This window comes from Staurois parvus, unplaced genomic scaffold (genome assembly GCF_062004578.1).
Source record: "Staurois parvus isolate SC_StPar_1 unplaced genomic scaffold, SC_StPar_1.0 ptg000232l, whole genome shotgun sequence".
NCBI lineage: Eukaryota > Metazoa > Chordata > Amphibia > Anura > Ranidae > Staurois > Staurois parvus.
In genome coordinates, this window is record NW_028318028.1 from 6,320,371 (window position 1) to 6,342,936 (window position 22,566).

Below are 22,566 nucleotides of genomic sequence, written 5' to 3' on the forward strand. Positions count from 1 at the left end.
CCTTTGTGGTTCACTGAGGCAACAACATCTTCCTTTGTTATTAGCTCATTTCTTTTGCTAAGACATACACTAACTGAGGGGGAGGGGGGGAGTTGCTATTTGTTTCCTAGAGTGGAATACTGTACATGTTTTGCCTGCGTTCAGCATTCGTGTTTCAATGGCAGTGGTGTAAGTTGGAAGAGGAAAGATGATGAATCAGGATCTTGATTTTTTTATCTGTATCATTATGTGTTAAAGTAGAGCTAAAGGCAAAATTTTTTTTTTATTTTGGATAGAGTTTGGGAGGGCTATGACTCATGTCAGTTTTTTTTTGCCATCTGTGTCCCATTGGGAGTGATTTCACTTCACTTCCTGTCCCATAGCCAAAACAGGAAGTGGGGGGAAGTCTCTCCAAAGTGAGTAAATCCCTGGTTGTCACCAGAAACTAGTGTCCCCATGGAAGATTTCCCCTCTATTAGTGACAACCCAAAATTAGTGATTTTCTTTTACTTTCTTTTGGTGATATGATACATAGGACAAATGTGGTGAAATAGGGCGAGTCTCCTTAATGGGGGCACAGACAACGGTAAGACACTTACCTAGGTATTCTAATCCTTCACTCTATCCAAAACTAAAAGTTTAAGGTTGCATTTAGTTATACTTTAACCACTTCAAGTCCGGACACTTTCACCCCCTTCCTGCCCAGGCAAATCTTTAGCTTTCAGTGCTATCACACTTTGAATGACAATTGCGCAGTCATGCAACACTGTACCATATGAATTTTTTAGCAATTTTTGAGACAGATAAAACTTTATTTTGGTGGTATTTATTCACAAGTGGGATTTTTATTTATTTATTTTTGCTATATAAATGAAAAAGTTCAAAAATTTTGAAAAAAAATATTTTTCTTATAAACTTTTGCAAATAAATAATCTTTCTTCATAAATCCTGGCCAACATGTATTCAGCTATCTCTTTAGTAAAAAAAAATAATTCAAATTAGTTTAAAACCAAAAATTATAATTAATTTTAATTTTTTTTTAGATTATTATTTTTTTGTTTACATTCTGTCACCCCAGCAGTACACCATAATGACACTGTACTACTTGTGGGGGGTGATGAAGGTTTTTTTTTCCTTTTTTTACACTGATTGCTTTTACACTCATAAAGGCTGTAAAAGCAATCATTTCTCCTCTCTGCCTGCATTCCTGCAGCCACTGAGAAATACTGTGAGAGCTGTGATTGGTCACAGCTTGTCACATGGTACAAGGGAGTTGTGAATAGCCTCGTACCATGTGACCTCTGTGATCATTCACAGATTTCACACGCAGTAAGCAATGATGTCAGAAGTGACATCTTGCTTACTACTATTCATGTGATCACTGATCGGCCAATCAGCGATCACATGATCGGGACCTCACACAGAGGTCTCGTACAGCAATTGGTGTTCCGCTGTGTCCTCCGGACACAGTGGGCACCAGACCACTGTGCCGCGCACTCCCAGGGAGCGTGCACAGGCTGCAAATGTGGGTGCCATTTATGAACTGCTGCACTGCTCCCGTACGTCCATTTATATACATGGTTCGGATGGGAAGTGGTTAAAGTGGTATTAAACCAAAAGCAAACAGTTATTATGTTGCAGCTTGCCAATTAATGGATGTGATGCCTGCATTTGTTTTCCTTTGCCACAAGACCCTGTGGCGCAACACGTAGGGGAGGAGCTTGTGACGTCATGACGTTTGCAATCATTGGAGGACGGAGATATGGACATACGAGTAGGATGTATGGATCCATGTAATGGTTTACAATGCTGAATTTATGTGGTGCGATGGAGCACCTTTTTATGTGAGTGGGCACTTTTACATTTTAATAAATGAATGCTTTATAAGGAAAAAGCACTATCGGTCTTTTTTTTATGCTGAGCAGAGGAGAAAAGAGGAGAAGGAGGTGCTAAGAGGAGGTGATCTATTTATCTTAAAAGAAGATTCCTTTCCAAGGATCATCACCTAGTCCATATAAAGGAACACAGGCACTGTTTGACCAAGCATTTTATGTGAGGTCAAAATATTCAGGTGAGGGCACAACTGAGGTGTTTGGTGAAGGAGCACGGATATTGGCTTGTGAAGATTATGACATATATAGAAGACCACGGATATGATGATGTTATAATTTATAAAAAGAGATTATTTTTGTGATATTTTAAAAAGAACTGAGAGGACTGACGACACATTTGAAACACTGTTTTATTTATTATATGTGTTGTTCACATTAATTGTTTTTGTTGATGTTGAGAAGTGCGACACTATAATACATTTTTGGTTTTAGCTTTAATTAACCATTCTAAACAGCAGTACAGAAATATAGTCCATTTAGCTCATGTGTGCATGAAACATTGCTAAATCTGTATAAATTGAACACTATGTAGTCACCAATAATCCTTTATATGTATAAAGTGATAATATTCTGAGCATGCCAGCTGAAATTTGAATTTTGTGAATTATGCAGATGCTGGCTTCTGTCCCTGTCAGCCTGCCAACTGTCAAACCTGTAGCACAGAGCCGAGTAGGTGGACAGATACAGGAGCTGTCAGCTGCGTAATCCACAAACAGAAGCAAAAAAACAATGGCAGTCAGTGTTAGAAACAGGGCACTCACCAACAGATACAGAAAGAAAAAGTGCCATAAATTAGGGGTGTATCCACCCATCAAAAAGCATTTCCCCGACTCACCATAATTGAGGTGTGGATTCCAAACCAAAAAGCTTATAAGAAAAAAATTAGCAGACCTGCCAAAAAGACGGTATATTTTGAATCCTTTGTGGAGTAAATATTCACTATGAGAAGTGGATGCAAATATTTTTATTGAGATCATGAAAAGGTAGGTATTTGAATCATGGTGAACACACTGTCAATCATGAAAATTAAATCAATACATAAAAACAAAAAAAAACACGTGTTCTGCGTTTTCACTCAGCTGCATCTATGGCTGGAAAGGCCAAAATTGGTATTGGGCAAAAAAACTTCTATAATTGTGTATAGGAAGTCCATAACAGTTGAATCCAAGTTTAGGCAAATCTTCATAATTTAGATTTCTTATTCTTTCTCTTCTATCTTTGAAGTGTCAAAAATATTTCCTTCAAATATTCATCAATCAGAATAGCAGATACAACACAATGCCAGGTTCTGGCAAGCACAGTTGAAGGAGGGAGTTAGGATTTGTACTGGGGGTGTCAAGGGGAGTAGATGGATTTTATTTGGGGGGGGAAAATTTTTGCCTAACAGGGTCTTTCTACACACCATGTGTTATTTACTCCTGACCCCTGTACTCTGTGTTACTTACTCCTGACCCATGCATTACTTACACCTGACTCCTGTGTTACTTACTCCTGAAACCTGCACTCTGCATTACTTACCCCTGCACTCTGCGCTACTTACTCCTGACCCCTGCACTCGGCCCTATTTACTCCTGTACTCTGTTACTTACTCCTGATCCCTGCATTCTGCGTTACTTACCCCTGCACTCTGCTCTACTTACTCCTGCTCTCTGTGCTACTTACTCCTCACCCCTGCATTCTGCCCTATTTACTCCTGTACTCTATGTTACTTACTCCTGACCCCTGCACTCTGCATTACTTGCTCTTGCACTAGACGCTACTTATTCCTGGCCCCTGCGCTACATACTCCTGACCCCTGCACTCTGCATTACTTGCTCCTGCACTCTACGCTACTTATTCCTGGCCCCTGCACTCTGAGCTACTTACTCCTGACCCCTGCACTCTGTGGTTAATCCTTAACCCAGAACTCTACGTTACTTACTCCTGACCCCTGCACTACTTGCTACTGACCCCTGCATTCTGTGCTACTTAATCCTTACACAAGCACTCTGCTCTACTTACTCCTGACCCCAGCACTCTGCTCTACTTACTCCTGACACCAGCACTCTGTGCATTACTTACTCTTGACCCCTGCACTCTGTTTGGTTGACTTATGAAGGGTCCTTATACAGTGATCAGTTTTTATTTAATTTTTGCTTAAAAAAACCAGAAGAAAAATGTATGACCATTAAATCCTACGAAGCTCTTCATACCAGTTGCTTTTTTGAAAGTCCTGCATGCTGCATTTTTGGTGTGGTAAAAAAGCACACCAAAAACGCACCTCCCCATTGAAATGAATAGAAAGTGCATACAAAATGTGGCAAAAACACAACCACAGGTGTTTTGTTTTTTACACTTAGCTAATTTCCCTGGATGCGGATGAAAGAGAAAAACTGATCAAAGATTGCAATGAAGGATTGTTCGAATGGTGGATAAAGAACCTCGATCACCTTCCAGACAAATTCAAGCTGACCTTCAGGCCCAGGGTACACCTGTGTCAGCTCGCACTATACGTCTCCATCTGAATGAAAAGGGACGCTATGGTAAGAGACTCAGGAGGACCCCACTGCTGACACAGAAACATAAAAAAGCCAGATTGGAGTTTGCCAAAGCTTACCTGAGGAAGCCAAAATCCTTTTGGGGGAATGTATTGTGGACAGACGAAACAAAATTACAGCTTTTTGGTAAAGCTCATCATTCTACTGTTTTCACAAAAAGCAATGAGGCCTTTAAAGAAAAGAATCCAGTCCCTAAAGTCAAACATGGTGGAGGTTCACTGATGTTTTGGGGTTGCTTTGCTGCTTCAGGCACTGGATGTCTGGACCGTGTGCATGGCACTATGAAATCTGAAGACAACCAAAGAATTGTGGGGTGCAATGTAGGGCCCAGTGTCAGAAAGTTGGGTCTCCATCAGAGTCATGGGTCTTACAGCAGGACAATGACCCAAAGCACACATCAGAAAGCCCCCAGAAATGGTTTCAGACAAAGCGCTGGAGAGGACTGAACTGGCCAGCAATGAGTCCAGATCTCAATCCCATAGAGCTCCTGTGGAGAGATCTCAAAACAGCAGTTGGGAAAAGGAACCCTTCCAATCTGAGAGACCTGGAGCAGTTGGTGAAAGAAGAGTGGTCCAACATTCCAGTAGAGAGGTGGAAGAAACTCATTGATGGTTACAGGAAGCCATTGATTTCAGTTATTTTTTTCCAACGGGTGGGCTACCAAAAATTACATTGAGGGTGCCAATCATTTTTTCCAGTCCATTTTTGGGGTTTCGTGTGGAATGTGTCAGATTTGGCTTTTTATTTTTCCACGTTTTGTGTCATACCAATACAAACAAAGAAATAAATATGAGAATGCCTAAGCATTTGTAGTTGCAACAATTTTATGGGCGAACTGGTACATTATCTGACAGAAATGCAGGGGGGACAAGATTTTTGGTCATGACTGTATGCACTAGGGTTGCCACCTCATCCCTTTATAACCGAACATGTATTATTTACACGGGTTCTGATGTTAATGTAATGCAGATAAATTGCTAAGTGAGTTTAAAGTGTTACTAAACCCACAACAGTAAAATCAGTTTGTATATTATTATTATTATTATTATTATTATTACATCGAGTTTATATAGTGCCAAAGGGTTTGCTCAGCGCTGTACAATAGGGGGGACAATACATGGCGCAGTACAACAAAAACAGACAGCGTACAGGGGGTAAGAGGGCCCTATTCTTTCAAGCTTACAATCTAGGACTGTATATGCAGTAAAGCATGCTTGTTATACTCACTGTGGAACCTAAGGGGTTAATCCTAAACATTGTGTAAAAAGGCTGCTTGATCCTGTCTTCTCTGCCCTTCCTCTTGTCGAAATGACCACCTGATACAGACTAAACATGCGCATGCTCAATTTAGTGTGTATTGCTAGAGAGGTTTTTTTTTTTCTTGGGAGGGTGCATGTGATCAGCACAGGGCCAATCAGCACTGCCCAGGCTGATACCAGGAGTTCTGCATCCTCCTAGAGCAGAAAGAAAACTCCTCCTTCAAGCTTTAACATGTGCTCTGCTTGACACTGACAGAAGCCACGAGACTGCTATATACTGGTGATGAGAAAAGATATTGAGCAGTTTATATTTACTAAAATAACTGCATTTCCATGTTCTGTGTACTGTGGGAAACCAGATATAGTGACTGCAGGGTCCTGGGAGACCAGATATAGTGAATGCAGGGTCCGGGGAGACCGGATATAGTGAATGCAGGGTCCAAGGAGACTGGATATAGTGAATGCAGGGTCCAGGGAGACCAGATATAGTGAATGCAGGGTCCGGGGAGACCAGATATAGTGAATGCAGGGTCCGGGGAGAGCAGATATAGTGAATGCAGGGCCTGGGGAGAGCAGATGTAGTGAATGCAGGGTCCGGGGAGAGCAGATATAGTAATGCAGGGTCCTGGGAGACCAGATATAGTGAATGCAGGGTCCAGAGAAAGCAGATATAGTGAATGCAGGGCCCTGGGAGACCAGATATAGTGAATGCAGGGTCCTGGGAGACCAGATATAATGAATGCAGGGTCCGGGGTTTAGTAACACTTTAATTACTCCTTACCGCCGGGGGCATCTCCCAGAACCCTGGCCCCCCACCTCCCCACTCCCCCTCTCGGCACCCGCCTGCTCCCGCGAGCCGCCGTAACCCCCTCAACCTTACACCCGTCCCCCTCCTCCCAACATCCACACCTCCTCTCTCGGTTGCACTCCTGAACGCCCGTTCGGTTTGCAACAAGCTCACCGCCATCCATGACCTCTTTGTCTCCCGCTCCCTCAACCTCCTAGCGGTCACTGAAACCTGGATCCAAGCCACTGACTCCACTTCCGCTGCAGCACTCACCTATGGAGGCCTCGTCTGGAACCACTCACCCAGACCGAGTGGTCACAGAGGTGGTGGGGCCGGCATGCTTCTGCCACCGCTGAGCACCTTCCAGGTCCTCCCTAACCCCCCCTCCCTATCCTTCTCCTCCTTCAAAGCCCACTGCATCCGGCTCTTCTCTCCCACCTCCCTGTGGATTGCAGTAATCTATCGGCCTCCTGGATCCGTATCCCTCTTCCTGGACGACTTGGCCGCCTGGCTTCCCTTCTTCCTCTCCTCCGAGCTACCGACCATCATCCTCGGGGATTTCAACATTCCCATCAACGTCAACAACCCGGCTACTTCCCAACTCCTCCTAACCTCCTCTTTCGCGCTCACACAGCACACACAGTCCTCCACCCACACCGATGGGAACACCCTGGACCTCATTTTCTCCCACCTCTGCACCCTCCACAACTTCACTAACACCCCCTTCCCCTTCTCTGACCACCACCTCCTCACGTTTTCCATCTCCCCCTCCTCTAACTCCAAAGCGTCAAACCATCACCAACCGTAACCTCCGCAACCTGAACCCGGCCCATCTCCACTCAGCAGCTGACCATCTGTACGCCAGTATCCTTCCACTGTCATGCCCTGACCTGGCCTCTACTGCGTACAACGACTCACTGTCAGCTGCCCTCGACTCCCTGGCACCCCTAACCACGCGTAACATCAGACCCTGACCGCTTCATCTCTGGCAGAACGACCATACAAAATGTCTCAAATGACGCAGTCGCGCGCTGGAGCGATTATGGCGAAAAACCAGATCCCCTCGTGCGTTCTCCCTCTACAAATCCGCCTTCCTCACCTACACCTCCTCCCTCCATGCCGCCAAGCAAGCCTATTTCGTAACCATCAACACCCTCTCCACCTGTCCTCGCCGGCTCTTCTCCACTTTCAAATCCCTGCTCTCTCCCCCCCACCCCCACCCAGTACCTCACTCACTGCCCACGAGATTGCCAATCACTTCCAAAACAAGATTGACGCAATCCGTAAGGACATTGTCAATTCACAATCTACCTCTCCACCTAGCCCCCCTCCCTCCATCACCCCCTCAACTCTCCCCTCCTCTGACCTCATAACTGCACTGCCCCCCACCATACCTAACGCCCCGCACACTATCACCTACCCAACACTCCACTCCTTCAGCCCTGCTACCACTGAGGAGGTCACTAAGGTCTTCACTGAAGCCCGCCTCACCACTTGCCCCCTGGACCCTATCCCCTCCAGTCACCCCCCTCCTCCATCATTCGTTCCCTCACCCACATCTTCAATCTCTTCCTCTCTACTGGCGCATTCCCCTCCCCCCTAAAGCACGCGCACATCACCCCCATACTCAAAAAACCCTCCCTTGACCCCACTGACCTAAACAACCTTAGACCCATCTCCCTGCTACCATTCACTTCCAAGCTCCTTGAGCGCTTAGCCTACAATCGCCTAAGCGCCCACCTCACTGATAACCTCCTTGATCTACTACAGTCTGGCTTCCGTCCCCTACACTCCACCGAAACCGCCCTACCTAAAATCACTAATGACCTGCTAACCGCCAAAGCTAATGGCCACTACTCAGTCCTCCTGCTCCTCGACCTCTCCGCGGCCTTCGACACAGTCGACCACCCCCTCCTCCTTACCAAACTGCACTCCTTTGGCATCAGACTCCGCTCTCTCCTGGTTCTCCTCTACCTTTCCCAACGCTCCTTTAGCGTCACCTATAACGCTGCCACCTCCCCCTCTCTGTTGGAGTCCCCCAAGGCTCTGTCCTCGGACCCCTCCTCTTCTCCATCTACACCTCCTCCCTCGGCAAACTGATACACTCCCACGGCTTCAACTATCACCTCTATTCTGACGACACTCAAATTTACCTCTCCACTCCTCACCTCACCCCCTCACTCTCCGCCCGCATCGCCCACCTACTGAATGACATATCAGACTGGATGTCGCTCCATTTCCTCAAGTTAAGCCTTTCCAAAACCGAGCTCCTGGTCTTCCCCCCCATCCTCTCCATCACGACTAGCAACGCCACCATCAATCCCACCCCACACGCCAAAGTCCTGGATGTCACCCTGGATGTCACCCTGGACTCAAACCTTTCCTTCCAACCTCACGTCCAATTACTATCAAGATCATGCAGGCTCCACCTCCGCAACATCTCCAAGATACCTACATTCTTCACCCCAGACACTACTAAACAACTCGTTCACTCCCTCATCATCTCACGCCTGGACTACTGCAACTCCCTTCTCACTGGCCTACCCAAACGAACGCTATCCCCACTCCAGTCTATCCTGAACTCAGCGGCCAGACTCATCCACCTCACCAACCGCTCCACATCTGCCTCCCCCCTCTGTCATTTCCTCCACTGGCTCCCGATTGCCCAATGCAGCAATGGGCAAACTACGGCCCGCGGGCCGTATACGGCCTGGCGGACCTTTTAATCCGGCCCGCGGAGCTAGGCTCCCACTAGGCTCCTCTCACAGTCCGCCCTGAAGACTGGTGTAGCATGAAAATCTGTCTCCTATGAGGATCTGTCCCCCTCGACGTATCTGCGCATGTCCCGGAGATCGCCGATCGGCTGCTAATGCCTGAAACTGGCACATGCGCAGATACGTCGAGGGGGACAGATCCACATAGGAGACGGATTTTCATGCTACACCGAAACGGCGAGAGGAACGCGCGGAGCAAAGGTAAGTGAATTGACACAGGGGGGACTTGGGGACTTAATATGGGGGATGAATTAATATGGGAAAGGAATTACTATATGGGGGATGAATTAATATGGGGAATGAATTACTATATGGGGGATGAATTACTGTATGGGGGATGAATTACTATGGGGGATGAATTACTATATGGGGGATGAATTACTATATGGGGGATGAATTACTATGGGGGATGAATTACTATGGGGGATGAATTACTATGGGGGATGAATTACTATATGGGGGATGAATTACTATATGGGGGATGAATTACTATAGGGGGGATGAATTACTATATGGGGGATGAATTACTATGGGGGAGCAGAGCACTGATCTGTAGCAGAACACATAAACACTAACTGAATATAACTATACCCTACTTTTTATTTTTAGATTATGACAAATCATGAATTTTTCACCCCACATGAATAACTTATTTGTCTTTAAAAATGTACCTCTCTAGACAGTAGGTTCAATGTCCCTCTTTCTCAGCAAGTCTTCGTTATGGGCCAGTACACACTCATCTTTTATATATTCTTGAAAATCAGATAAGGGCAGGCAGTTAACATAGTGAAATGTTTATACAAAGCAAGGTTTTAACAGCACACTTCCTGTGATTATGTCACTTCCAAAAAAAGAGTACAAAGAATGTGTAAAGATAACTGCCAATTGTCCAACCAAGTTGTATTATTCTGTAATAGTAAATGCTACTCCTGGCCATACAAAGGATGGGACAACTTGGAATTCAGCTTCACTGGTCTGACCTTTACCAGATTGGATTATACATGTACAAAGGCATATTTTATTATTTCAGTCACTTGGCTCTCTTGCAATATGTTAGGGTCATGTAGGAATCACAGTTTCAGCTCACTGTACTAATGGGCAGGTATGATCAAAGTGAAGCTGAGAAACTTGATTCTAAGGATAAAGTCGTTGAAAGTGAACTATTATTTCTCCATATTCCATACTGACATATATTTGAATAATATCTTTTTAGCATATTTTCAGTATTTTCCTTATTTTCATTTATCTATCCTAAATTCTATACAGTCTGCTTTTTACTTTTTCCATTCTAATTTTTTAGTTCTGCCAGTTTTTGTAGGAGGTTGCCATGTTAAAGTGTAACTAAAGGCAAAGCTTATTTTTATAGTTAACAGATAGATTAGAGTGAGATTAGAACCCCTGTTAGATTTTTTTGCTGTCTGTGCCCCTGATAAGGAGTTTCATTCTCTTTATTTGTCCTGTTTATCATTATCATTGAAATTGAAAGTAAAAGAAAATCCCAAATGTTGGGTTGTTCCCAGAAAAGTAATAGAGGGGAAATCTTCCAATGGGGACACTGGTTCTGGTGACACTCCAGGATTCCCTCACTTTGAGGTAGCAGTAGTGTGCTCACCTTCCACTCAGGGGCTCCTGCACTTTAGATAATCCTCATAATTATCATACATTTGTATGTACTTGTGTCTGATATTTTTAAACTGTGCTATCCTGCATTGTTATCATTTAGTGATTCATTACTGCACCAGCTATCTTAACTACCCATTTCCTGTTTCAGAGTTTGGTTTTTTCGATAAAGCCCAAACTGTTACAGGTGTGTCAGTGTCACTCAGGTTCGAGTACAGTCTTGGTCATCACTTTAGCAGAGCAGACACACAATCCAGTGGCTCTTCTGGAGGTAGTGCTACAATGTGCCAGTTATCACCCAATCAGGCATGAAGGTGTACAGATTTATTGATATGCCATGGGAACCCTAACTAATATTGGTACTCCGGTGGCTTCATGGATAGCACAGCAGGTAAGCATTAGCTGTGTTACTTTTTTTCAGGCACTGTGTTGTTTTGAGTTTTTTTTTTTGTTTGGGGGGGGGGGTTTTTAGGTGAAAAGGTTGCCAATCCATTCATTTTAACAACAAAAAACCCTTAAGATGTGCATTTAACACAGTTTATGTATGTTATTTACCTGTAAAAGTATCCCTTTTGTAGACATTTCAAAGGTCTGAGACTACTGCTGGATGCTGCCATCTTGGATTTTATGTCTGCCACCCCAGCAGCCTCAGAGCTGTCACTCAAGTGTCACATATATACAGTATTCTCCTTTGCTTCTCCCCCTGCTGCCCGTGTGATCTCCACTAGTCAGTCTTTGTGCTGTCATAAGAAAGCCAGAATGAATCAACCTCAGGTACCAAATAATATCTACCTTAGGCTCCAAGGCCAACCAATCCATTACCAGAAGAAAATCAGAGGCTGGCTTTCATGCAGTGACAACACAATAAAAGGAACAATGCTGGATCTTACACTCCCTTCCTGCGATGCACTGCTTTCATTCTGCTCTGATCTAGTGATATTTATATTCATGCCAGTAACAATGTGGCATACAGTCTGGCATACATTGGCATCTGCTTTTCCAGTTTTTAGAGTCGTGGCTTAAAATGTACTGGCCAGAAGAGAGGAGGGATGGAGGTGGCGTTGACAAGGATGAAGAGAAGGGCTTTTTTATGAAATGGACCTCCTGTAGACAAAATTTCCTAGCAAGTTTACATTTTTTTTACATTGGTGACAGGGTCTTTTTGAAAGCAAGTATCTGAAACCACTGATTTTCCACTGCTGAGATAATGTAGGGGCAGAAGCCAAAAAAAAGTGTAGCGCTACTCCCGAAGGGATTGCTTGATAATACTTGTCCCCAGTGGTTTCCCTGACCTTGCGACCCTCCCAACATCTCTGACACTCTGAGTTCAGACATATTTCCACAGTAGAGAATAATAATGCAAGAGGCACATTTTTTTTTCTTGTAAAACCTCAATATTAGACTTGTTCAAAAGAGTAGATTATAGGAAAAAAAGGGGTTTAGGATACACAATCCCAGTTAACTCCTAAAAGCAGAATACTGGTAACATAGAAACAATCAAGTAGCAATGTTTAACAGATTATATAGTCATAAGTAGCTTCAACTATTTAATTGTAACACAGGCAGTAAGAGGGGGAAGAAAAGGCTTTTTGTCTTACCAGCTCATTCTGGGCTGCCGACGCTACAACGAGGCATGGAAAGAATTAAGTACATGTATGCTCTGGCATAAATAGATGTAAATATCCTAGCTTGAGTAACAATGGCCCTAGAAAGGAAGAGACCACTTTAACAAGTGGTTGCAAATTGAAGTTCCTGGTATGGTGGTATCCACTGTCTTCTGATAGCAATGGTGGGGCCCTTAAACATTAGTGAATACTGGTAGTTCAATGAATTCAATAAACAGGCTGTGGTGCTGCTCAAAGCAAAGGTCTCCTGGTAACTGAGGTATAACGGTGTCTGCATGCAGTGTCTCTAGAGTGATGACAGAAAGTGGTTGGGCATCCACCTGCTCACCAATCCTATGGATAGCATGGCCTCCTAGGAAAAAGAGTTATTGTAAAGACTGTTGACTGTTTACAGAGATGTGCAGAGTTACCACCTGACAGCATGTGAGCGCAGTGAGCAGAGATGTCTGTGTGAGGTCCAGATGATGACAGTCTCCATAAAGGGAAACTGATGTGATCCCGATGTGGTGATCGGTGACACTGCTGTGCTAAATTGCAAAGTCTCGCAACAGAAGACATGCAGTCAGTCACTGTAGGAGAACCTGTGTCTGGTTCTCCTGGACAAGCTTCTTCTCATCTGACTATGACATTTTCCTATTCAGTGAATGTCAAACAAATTGAGGTCTGCTATCAAGACCCCTTGCAGTCTAATAGTTTTAATAGAATATACAGCTGTTTTTTGATATTTCTCTTTTCTTTTGTTACTTTGAACGAAAAAAGAGAAGTTTTGCAACCCAACCTCAAGATGTTAAAACTAACGCTTATTCACATATAAATGATTTCAGTCGTGCTTCCTCTTTTCTCATTTTAGCACGCAGAAATTGTAAAATCTTTTGTAATATGTGAAATAGTCATTGTACATCTTTACACAATAATCAAAAAAGTAAGGTCAGCTAGCCTGAATCCATCTGTTAATGACAGATAATTTGTAATTAGAACTGAAGGGTGGGCATAGATATAAGATTGTGGTCAGTAATTATGTCCAGTCTTCACTCCAGAACCACTGAGCTACAACAAAAAGCCCAGCTGTACCAGGTAATGGTTAATGTTTATGCCCTTGGCACACATCTCTGCAAAGTGACAGTGATTATCTGAAAAAATAATGCTAGGTGACTGATTGTCCCATCATTAGACTCAAGTGGAACTGAACTGGTTTGGGGAACCCCTTAAAAATATAATTTTTTCCTGACCTAGATAAAATGTCAGGACTTGTGTCATCACCTGGGTCACCTGCTGGTATCACTGATGTTCCCAGAGTCAAAGAACCCAGATCCGGTGGTCACCAGCGGGTGTCTCCCAGCAGCTGGACTGTCCGAAAAATTTGGCCGCACCTGATGTAGGCTGCTAGGAGTTATATAAGCCATAACTGAGGTTCAGTGCTTTTGAATTCCTCCTGCAAGTCATGTCCTTGCCTGAGCCTGATCCTTGTATCTGACCCTGAGACCTGCTCCTCTGACCTGTATCCTGCATCCTGCTCCCAGTACCTGGCTCCCTGCTCCCCTTGTCTCCTGTACCTATTCTGATCTTATCTTGTTTGTGTGTGTTCCCTTCATTTTGTATACAGCTTGTTAGGTTTGATTTGGGGTTTTTCACTGTCACGTTTATATATCACTTACATTGTTTATGGCTTACTGGTGTTGATGTTGGAAGCAGGGTCGGACTGACAACTCTTGGGGCCCTCGGGCAATAGGGGATCATGGGGCCCCTGTGTCCTTGCCCAAACTCAAAAAAGCCTATGAAAAAGGTACCAGGGGCATCTCATGGGGCCCCCTACTGACCCTGGGCCCTCGGGCAGTGCCCGAGTTTCCAAATGGTCAGTCCACCCCTGATTGGAAGTGTGTCACTTATTTAATCAACTTTAATACTAATACTTTAACCATATTCAGTCTGATTCCTGATTCCCTAAGGTACAGCCCACTGATCTGATCACCCTTGGTGGATGCCTGTGGTATCCCCGACATGAAGGCTGAACAAAGCTGGTGCCAGCCTTCAGGAGAGAAAGAGAGATGTGGATATTAGTATAAGTATGCATGAACTTTAAAGTTGAAAGAATAACTTTAAGTTTCACACACACATTACATAGCATACATGATGAAATATGTCTGAGCCTACATCTGTTTTAATAGTGCTCATCTGTCATAACAATAATGCAGTAATAAACATGTATGTACATATAATGTGAAAATGAGGTGCAATTAGCAATTATGTTTTCAATGGTTCTTAACTGTTCCAATGGGACTAATTATGATAACAAGCCACATTACATATACCTGCATTCAGGAATTGGATCCCATATAGAACCTGTCAGTTATATGAAGGGTCAGATGAGTTTACATTTTTCTTTGAAGTGCCACCTGAGAATGGACTAATAAATCCTTCTGAAGAAGTAAGTGAAAATGTGTTTTCCCAGAGAATAGGGCTGTCCTATGTACGTATGTTTATGCAAAACCCTCTACCCCAAAATTAATAATATTTTCCATTTCTTTTTTTTGTTTTTATGTAAAGCACGGTTTGCAGCTAATTATGGTGTATTTCATGGGGATAGCTGTTTAACCAGCTGTGGACATTGCTCATTCCACACACCCCCAAATATAAATTAACGCGTATAATATGCTCTGTTCTTCTGCCCCACTGTAGTTCCCTGACAAATGCAGGCAATCTCAATCTATCATTTTTTTAATTACTGTATAAATACAGTAGCTATTACAGCAGTTGCTGTCACAAAGCAGAGTTTCTGACACAGTGTTTATAAACAATGTTCAGACAGACGATAGGTGCAAAGTAACATTGTTACTATGTTTCATTCATCTATGGATCAAAAGTATGATCAGCATACGATGTTAGTAAAATCAACCTGACAACATTTTTTTAATAAAAATTTCTTCTGATTATCTCTTTATTAATTCTTAGTTTACTTTTAATCAGCCCTAATAAACTTCTTCCCGAAGCTATAATACCCTGCTGAAATTTTGTTTTTTTATTTATATGTTTCTAACCATTTTTGTATTTATTCATTTTCTTTATTAATTAAAATTTTTTTTTAAAAAAAACAACCTTTATTTAATTTGTACTAACAATTTAATGCATTGTACCAGAATAATAAATGAAACAGGACAAATTACAGAATTAATTGTATATGCTTCAGCTACAGTAGGACCACTCACATTAGAGTATACTTTGATTGTTTTTGTTTTTTTTTTGTTTATGGATTGCATAAAAAATTAAGTTGTTTATCCTAAATATATATATATATATATTTTATTTTTTTTTACACACACACACTAAATTTTACTTTGTTATATTCTGTAATGGCACGGTTATTCCTGAAAAAAACAGGCCTATGGCAGAAATTTAAAAACTGAGCTGGTCCATATAGGGTATCAAGATGTGAAAGTGGTTAAAGGATATAGATTACATTAATAAATATGATGTTATTTGTAATTTAGAATTTTTATTTTGTACGCAGGCATATAATAATTACTGTTTTGATTTCATTTCAGTTCTGATGGATTTCATAAACTATATACCTAATTACTGATCATATCCATATATGGATTCTATATCAGGAAGTAGAATTTTGTGAATATGTATGTAAACCAGACAGCAATCAAATATTTCATCATTAAGGGGATTTCAGATGTCCCACAGATTCAAATTACTATATTCTTTCTGGTTCTGCTCATTTATCTCATTACTCTTGCTGGAAACATGACAATTTTTCTGCTTATCTGCCTGGACCATCATCTCCAGACTCCAATGTACTACTTCCTGGGCAACTTGTCCATAGTAGACATGTCATGTTCCACCATCACTCTGCATAAGATTCTCACTAGCTTTATTACACATGATAAAACTGTTTCCTACCTTGCTTGCATGGCACAAATGTACATGTTTGGTTCACTAACAGGTCAGGAACTCTTGATATTAACAGCCATGAGCTATGATCGCTATGTAGCAATTTGTAATCCTTTACGGTATCACATGGTTATGGATACTAAAACATGTGCCCTGTTGGCATCTGCTTGTTGGTTGGTTGGGTTTTTACAAGTTATTCCCCCTTTTGGGATTCTATATAGTTTTTCTTGTTATTCAACAACGGAAGTCAACCACTTCTTCTGTGACATTGTCCCCTTGATGAAGATTTCCTGCAATGATACTTCATTTCTGGAAATGTTATTTTTCATAGAAGGCTTGCTCCTCTTGAATTTTACTCCATTTGTTCTCACTTTTATCTCTTACATTTTTATTATTGTTGCCATCATGAAGATACATTCCAGTCATGGCAGACGTAAGGCCTTCTACACATGTTCATCTCACCTCACAGTTGTCATATTGCTTTACACAACTCTTGTAAGCCAGTATCTGACACCAAACTTAAATAGCACTTTGGACTCCAAAAAGCTTTTTGCTCTGTTTAACACAGCTGCTGTTCCGATGCTCAATCCAATAATCTACAGCCTAAAAAATAAGGATGTGAAAGTTGCGCTTAGGAGAAGCTTAGGAAAATTCAGATTGATGCCTTGAAGACAATGGGTTTGATTAAAAAAGGAAAATAGGCTGTTCACTTTCTAAGGGAATTTTAGCCTTTCATAGCTTAGTGAATGAGGCGATGCACTATTAAATTACACCATCCAATCATGTTCAAGCAAAATATGTTTATTTTATTTTCCTTGCCTGTGTTTGGGTATTATTTGCAAGGCTAATTTTTACCACATTCACTAAGTTAGGGAAAAATTCACTTGCTAAGTAGGCAGCCTATTTGTCTTTAGTAAATAAACCCCAATATATTTTAAATAAGCTATTTGTTTTAAAAAAATATTATTTGTTTTAATAAATGTAATTAACTAACATGTCAGGCTTCATATATGAGCTCATAGATGGACTAGTGAATGATCTAATCAATGGGTACTTATTTTGATGGATATTACGGAATAGTCATCATCAGTTTCAAGTTTGAACAGTTAATATTAATTATTTTGTTGTTCCAGGGTCCATACCAAATTTCTACTTGAAATTTCATCTGGAATTTTTCTGTTACCAAAAGAGGTTTTCTCATTGCAGGTAGAGTTTCATATAGAAATTGAATCGGAATAACCCCAGACTGGAGTAAATGGACTATCTTGGTATCCATTAACAACACAAAAACAAAAAAGTTATATATTACATATGTATAAAACTAAAAACTTCTTTGACATGTACATGAGTTCATATTTAAGACCACATAAGTTGACAGCATAATACAATAAAGTACATGAGTCTCAGATACTGTAACTTCACACCCCTGAAGTGATAGAAACCTGGGGGTGGTGCTTGCTCCTCTACATGTTTCACTGAGTTTTATGTTATATTCAATTACATTTTTGTTCTCACTTATGAACATTCTAATGGGACAATGTTGAAATTAAAAATAAAATGTGTATTACATGAGTGATAGTAAAATGTATGTTTAACATACTTTTGTGTCTTGCCTTCCTTTTATTCTTTTTTTACTTTTCAGTTTCTTAGTATACAAAACCAAAAAAAAATATTATAGCTAAAGAAACAGAATGATTTAGCGCTCTTGTTTTATTGCCTGACCCTTAAATGGATTTTTTTTCTTTAGAACAGCGGTTCTCAACCTGTGGGTCACGACCCCTTTGGGGGTCGAAAGACCCTTTCACAGGGGTCGCCTAAGACCATCAGAAAACACATATTTCCAATGGTCTTGGGAACCGAGCCACCGCTCCTCTATCCGTCTCCAGGCAGGTCCGCCCACATGCAGATACGCCCACATACGAGTACCCGGCGTGATGACATCATCATGCCAACCCCATCACATACACCCCGTACAAATACAGGTGTATGTGACAGGGTTGGTTCCATAATGTACTTATGTGGACATGTGTAAAGAGCAGATACTGTGTAGAAAGCAGCTGCTGTGTTGAAAGCAGCTACTCTGTTAAAAGCAGCTACTGTGTTGAAAGCAGCAGTATTGGAGGTAAAACGACACTTCATGAATTACAATTACTGGGTAAATGTAAAATCATGTACTGTAAAATCATCAACTACTGCAAAAAAAATATTTGTGATTACTCACTGTGCTTTAATTATGTTCAATTTGTAACAATGAAAATACATCCTGCATATCAGATATTTACATTACGATTCATAATAGTAGCAAAATTACAGTTATGAAGTAGCAACGAAAATCATTTTATGGTTGGGGGTCACCACAACATGAGGAACTGTATTAAAGGGTCGCAGCATTAGGAAGGTTGAGAACCACTGCCCTAGAAGATGTGAGTTTCTTCTTCAAGAGACTGGTTGGGTTATTTATTTTTTAAACATGCTGGTTTATGTTTCACTGAATATATACAGAAAAATGCATAACAATATTATCATAATGGTGGACTGCATTTCATGGGAACCAATGCTGATTATAGTGACCATGTATGAATCCAGGAACCTGCAGTCACTAAATCCACAGTACGCAGAATATTAAAATGCAATTATTTTAGTAAATATAAGCTGCTAAATACCTTTTCTCATTAGCAATATACAGTTGTGTCCAAAATTATTCAACCCCCACTGAAATTGAGTGTTTTGGCCAGTTTGACATTGCTTTTGATCATTCAGTCATCTTGCTTACATTTACATTAAAGAGGCACTTGTAGGTCAGACAAATATAACATAACAGTTATAATGAAATAACCACAAATGTCTTTTCTGTGCTCACAGCATTATCAGTTTTATTCAACCCCCAAGTGACATTCAATCTTAGTACTTAGTACAGCATCCTTTTACAGTTATAACAGCTTTTAAACGTGAAGCATAGCTTGACACAAGTGTCTTGCAGCGATCTACGGGTATCTTCGCCCATTCTTCATGGGCAAAGGCCTCCAGTTCAGTCACATTCTTAGGCTTGCGCACTGCAACTGCTTTCTTTAAGTCCCACCAGAGGTTCTCAATCGGATTTAAGTCTGGTGACTGCGATGGCCACTCCAAAATGTTCCAGCCTTTCCTCTGCAACCATGCTCTAGTGGACTTGGAGGTATGCTTGGGATCATTGTCCTGTTGAAAGGTCCAACGTCTCCCAAGCCTCAGGTGTGTGACGGACTGCATCACGTTTCCATCCAATATCTCCTGGTACTGAAGAGAATTCATGGTACCTTGCACACGCTGAAGCTTCCCTGTACCTGCAGAAGCAAAACAGCCCCAAAGCATGATTGACCCTCCACCATGCTTCACAGTAGGCAAGGTGTTCTTTTCATCATAGGCCTTGTTCTTCCTCCTCCAAACATAGCGTTGATCCATGGGCCCAAACAGTTCTAATTTTGTTTCATCAGTCCACAGAACACTATCCCACAACTTTTGTGGTTTGTCCACATGGCTTTTGGCATACTGCAGTCGACTCTTCTTATTCTTTGGAGACAGCAAGGGGGTACGCCTGGGAGTTCTGGCACGGAGGCCTTCATTACGCAGTGTGCGTCTTATTGTCTGGGCTGAAACTTCTGTACCCACATCTGACAAATCTTTTCTCAGTTCCTCAGCAGTCACACGGGGACTTCTCTCCACTCTACGCTTCAGGTAGCGCACAGCAGTCGAAGTCAGCATCTTCTTTCTGCCACGACCAGGTAGCGTTTCAACAGTGCCCTTTGCCTTGAATTTGCGAATGATGCTTCCTAAGGTGTCTCTTGGTATGTTTAACATCTTTGCAATCTTCTTATAGCCATTGCCCTTCCTGTGAAGAGAAATCACCTCTTCTCTTGTCTTCCTGGACCATTCTCTTGCCTTCACCATGTTTGTAACCACACCAGTAAATGTCTAGAAGGAGCTGAGTATCACAGTCATTTTAAAGCTGCCTAATTGGTGCTTATTATGCTTGATTGCTGCTCGGTGACATCCACAGGTGTTTTCAATACCTGATGGAAAGCACCTGTATGAACCTCTGTTCTTCAGAGTGGTAGTCTTTAAGGGGTTGAATAATTGTGGCAATGAAGAAACCACATAAGAACCATTTACTACTGTATTACATAAACAATTGATGTCATTTTAGTTGCATTTGGGTAGTTACAACGTCCTTGTAGGATTTGATTCTGAATACAATTCCAAATGTACACTATAGTCCCTAAACCCCTTTACAGCATTGGGGGTTGAATAATTTTGGACACAACTGTATAGCAGTCTTGTGACATCTATTAGTGTCCAGCTGGGCACTGGTTAAACGTAGAGTGTGGTACACAAATGTCCTGCTTTACTCTAATAGGCTTAAGACCAAATGAGGACACCCATGGATCCAGCTCCAATCAAAAGTGCACCGCCACCACAACAAAGATCACACTAACCTTATCCCTGACCTATATATAAAACAGGTCAAATGCACTTGATATTGCCATTCATCTCTGATCATCCATCAGATTCAGGATCAATATGGACCACTTCCAAAGAAAAGGTGTATGTTCCCTTTAAATCTCACTCATACAAAGTGGTACAGCTGAGGTATATTCAAAGAGAGAGAGGACTTCCCATGATGTAGTACATTTACTAAACTGTGACTCTTTTTAGTCCTGTGAGTGTAATTTTTACATATTTTAAACACAGACTCTTAAACAGCATTCAATGTATACATAGAACACTACTTTCTGTAATGGCTCTGGACCGGCAGTGCCATCACCCAGCTTCCATTCCTAAACCTTGCGTCACGAGGTGACATGACTTCTTTAGGGAGAAGAAGCTGACAGTCGATATTCCTGATTTTTAAAGATACTTACTGACTGTAATGGAACCCACTGATTGGCATAGAGGAAATCAGCCTGCCCGACATCAATAGTATGTAAGGTATTTGAGGGAATGGTAAGGGAGTAATGTGAAAAAAAAATGGCAATATAAGGAAAAACCACCATAACTACAGAATTTACTTTTCTGCTCAGACCAACCTGTTATCTCTCTGTGAGGAAGTTAATGAAAATTTAAATAGTAGGACATGGAACATAGTTTATTTGTATTTTGCCAGAGCATTCAATACCACACCTCATAAATGCTTACTTTACAAATTAAAGACCATTGAAGAATCTGTATTTAGAAGAATAGAAAACCTGTTCAGTTTTGGTCACCATTCCACAGGAATGATGCTTTTAGGGTTAGGGGAACTTGAAAGATTTCAGTAAAGGATAACCACATTAATAATTGGAATGGTGGACTTCAGTTATACAATTACAAAAATTATAGTTATTTACCCTGGAGAAGAGAGAGATGCTTAAAAAAAAGATATTATCACCATGTACAAATTTATCAATGCTGTAGTAACAGTAATAAACCATTTGCTCCTTAGTGGAATTCCAGGTTGCCAAAATATTAGATTAGACAAAAGGAGGTTTAATCTTAAATTGTGTAAGGTTATTTTCACTGATAGAGCTGTGAAGATGTGTAATTTCCTCGACCAGGTAGTGGTATCAGATAAGAGTGTTGATAAATTAAAAACAACTTTTAGATGTCTTCCTCTGAGCAGAAGGGCTATGAGAATGACAACTGTGAATCTAGCACACATCAGCAACTGACATAGAGCATGGGAACAACTGCAATCATCATATAACATTAACCATAAGCAAATCTACAGCTCACCAGCAACTGATGGTGACAACTGTGAATCTACAACACACCAACAACTGACTGTGAAAACTGTTAAGCTACAGCTCAGCAACTGATGTTAATACCCATTAATCTACATCACACTAGCAACTGACAATGACAACCGTGAATCTACCACTCACCAGCAGCTGACAGTGAGAACCGAACATCCATCAAACACTAGAAACTGATGGTGACAACCGTGAATCTACAGCTCATCAGCAACTGACGGTGACAAACGTGAATCTACAACACACCAGCAACAGATGGTAACAGCCATGAATCTACAGCTCACCTGGCATGAACTGTGCAGTCCTTCACCAGTTTGCGACCACATGGCCTCTTCCTTGCCCATACACCCATATAGAAGAAAAATATATTTGAAATATAAGTCAATATATTTGGGAAGGATATTTTTAGAATATATTTGAAATACTACAATTTTGGC

General features: G+C 41.6%; 1 protein-coding gene across 1 annotated transcript; it reads left to right on the forward strand.

The window, feature by feature from the left end:
- The first annotated feature begins 16,097 nt into the window (after nucleotides 1–16,097).
- On the forward strand, nucleotides 16,098–17,036 carry LOC149460294 (olfactory receptor 6C74-like). Its single transcript, XM_089679832.1, has one exon. The coding sequence runs from the start codon at nucleotides 16,098–16,100 to the stop codon at nucleotides 17,034–17,036; it is 939 nt and encodes a 312-aa protein (XP_089535958.1).
- The last annotated feature ends 5,530 nt before the right edge of the window (nucleotides 17,037–22,566 follow it).

What these genes read in the sequence shown, in the direction of transcription:
- LOC149460294 (XM_089679832.1), top strand. Translation starts at nt 16,098, where the DNA reads ATGTATGTAAACCAGACAGCAATCAAATATTTCATCATTAAGGGGATT.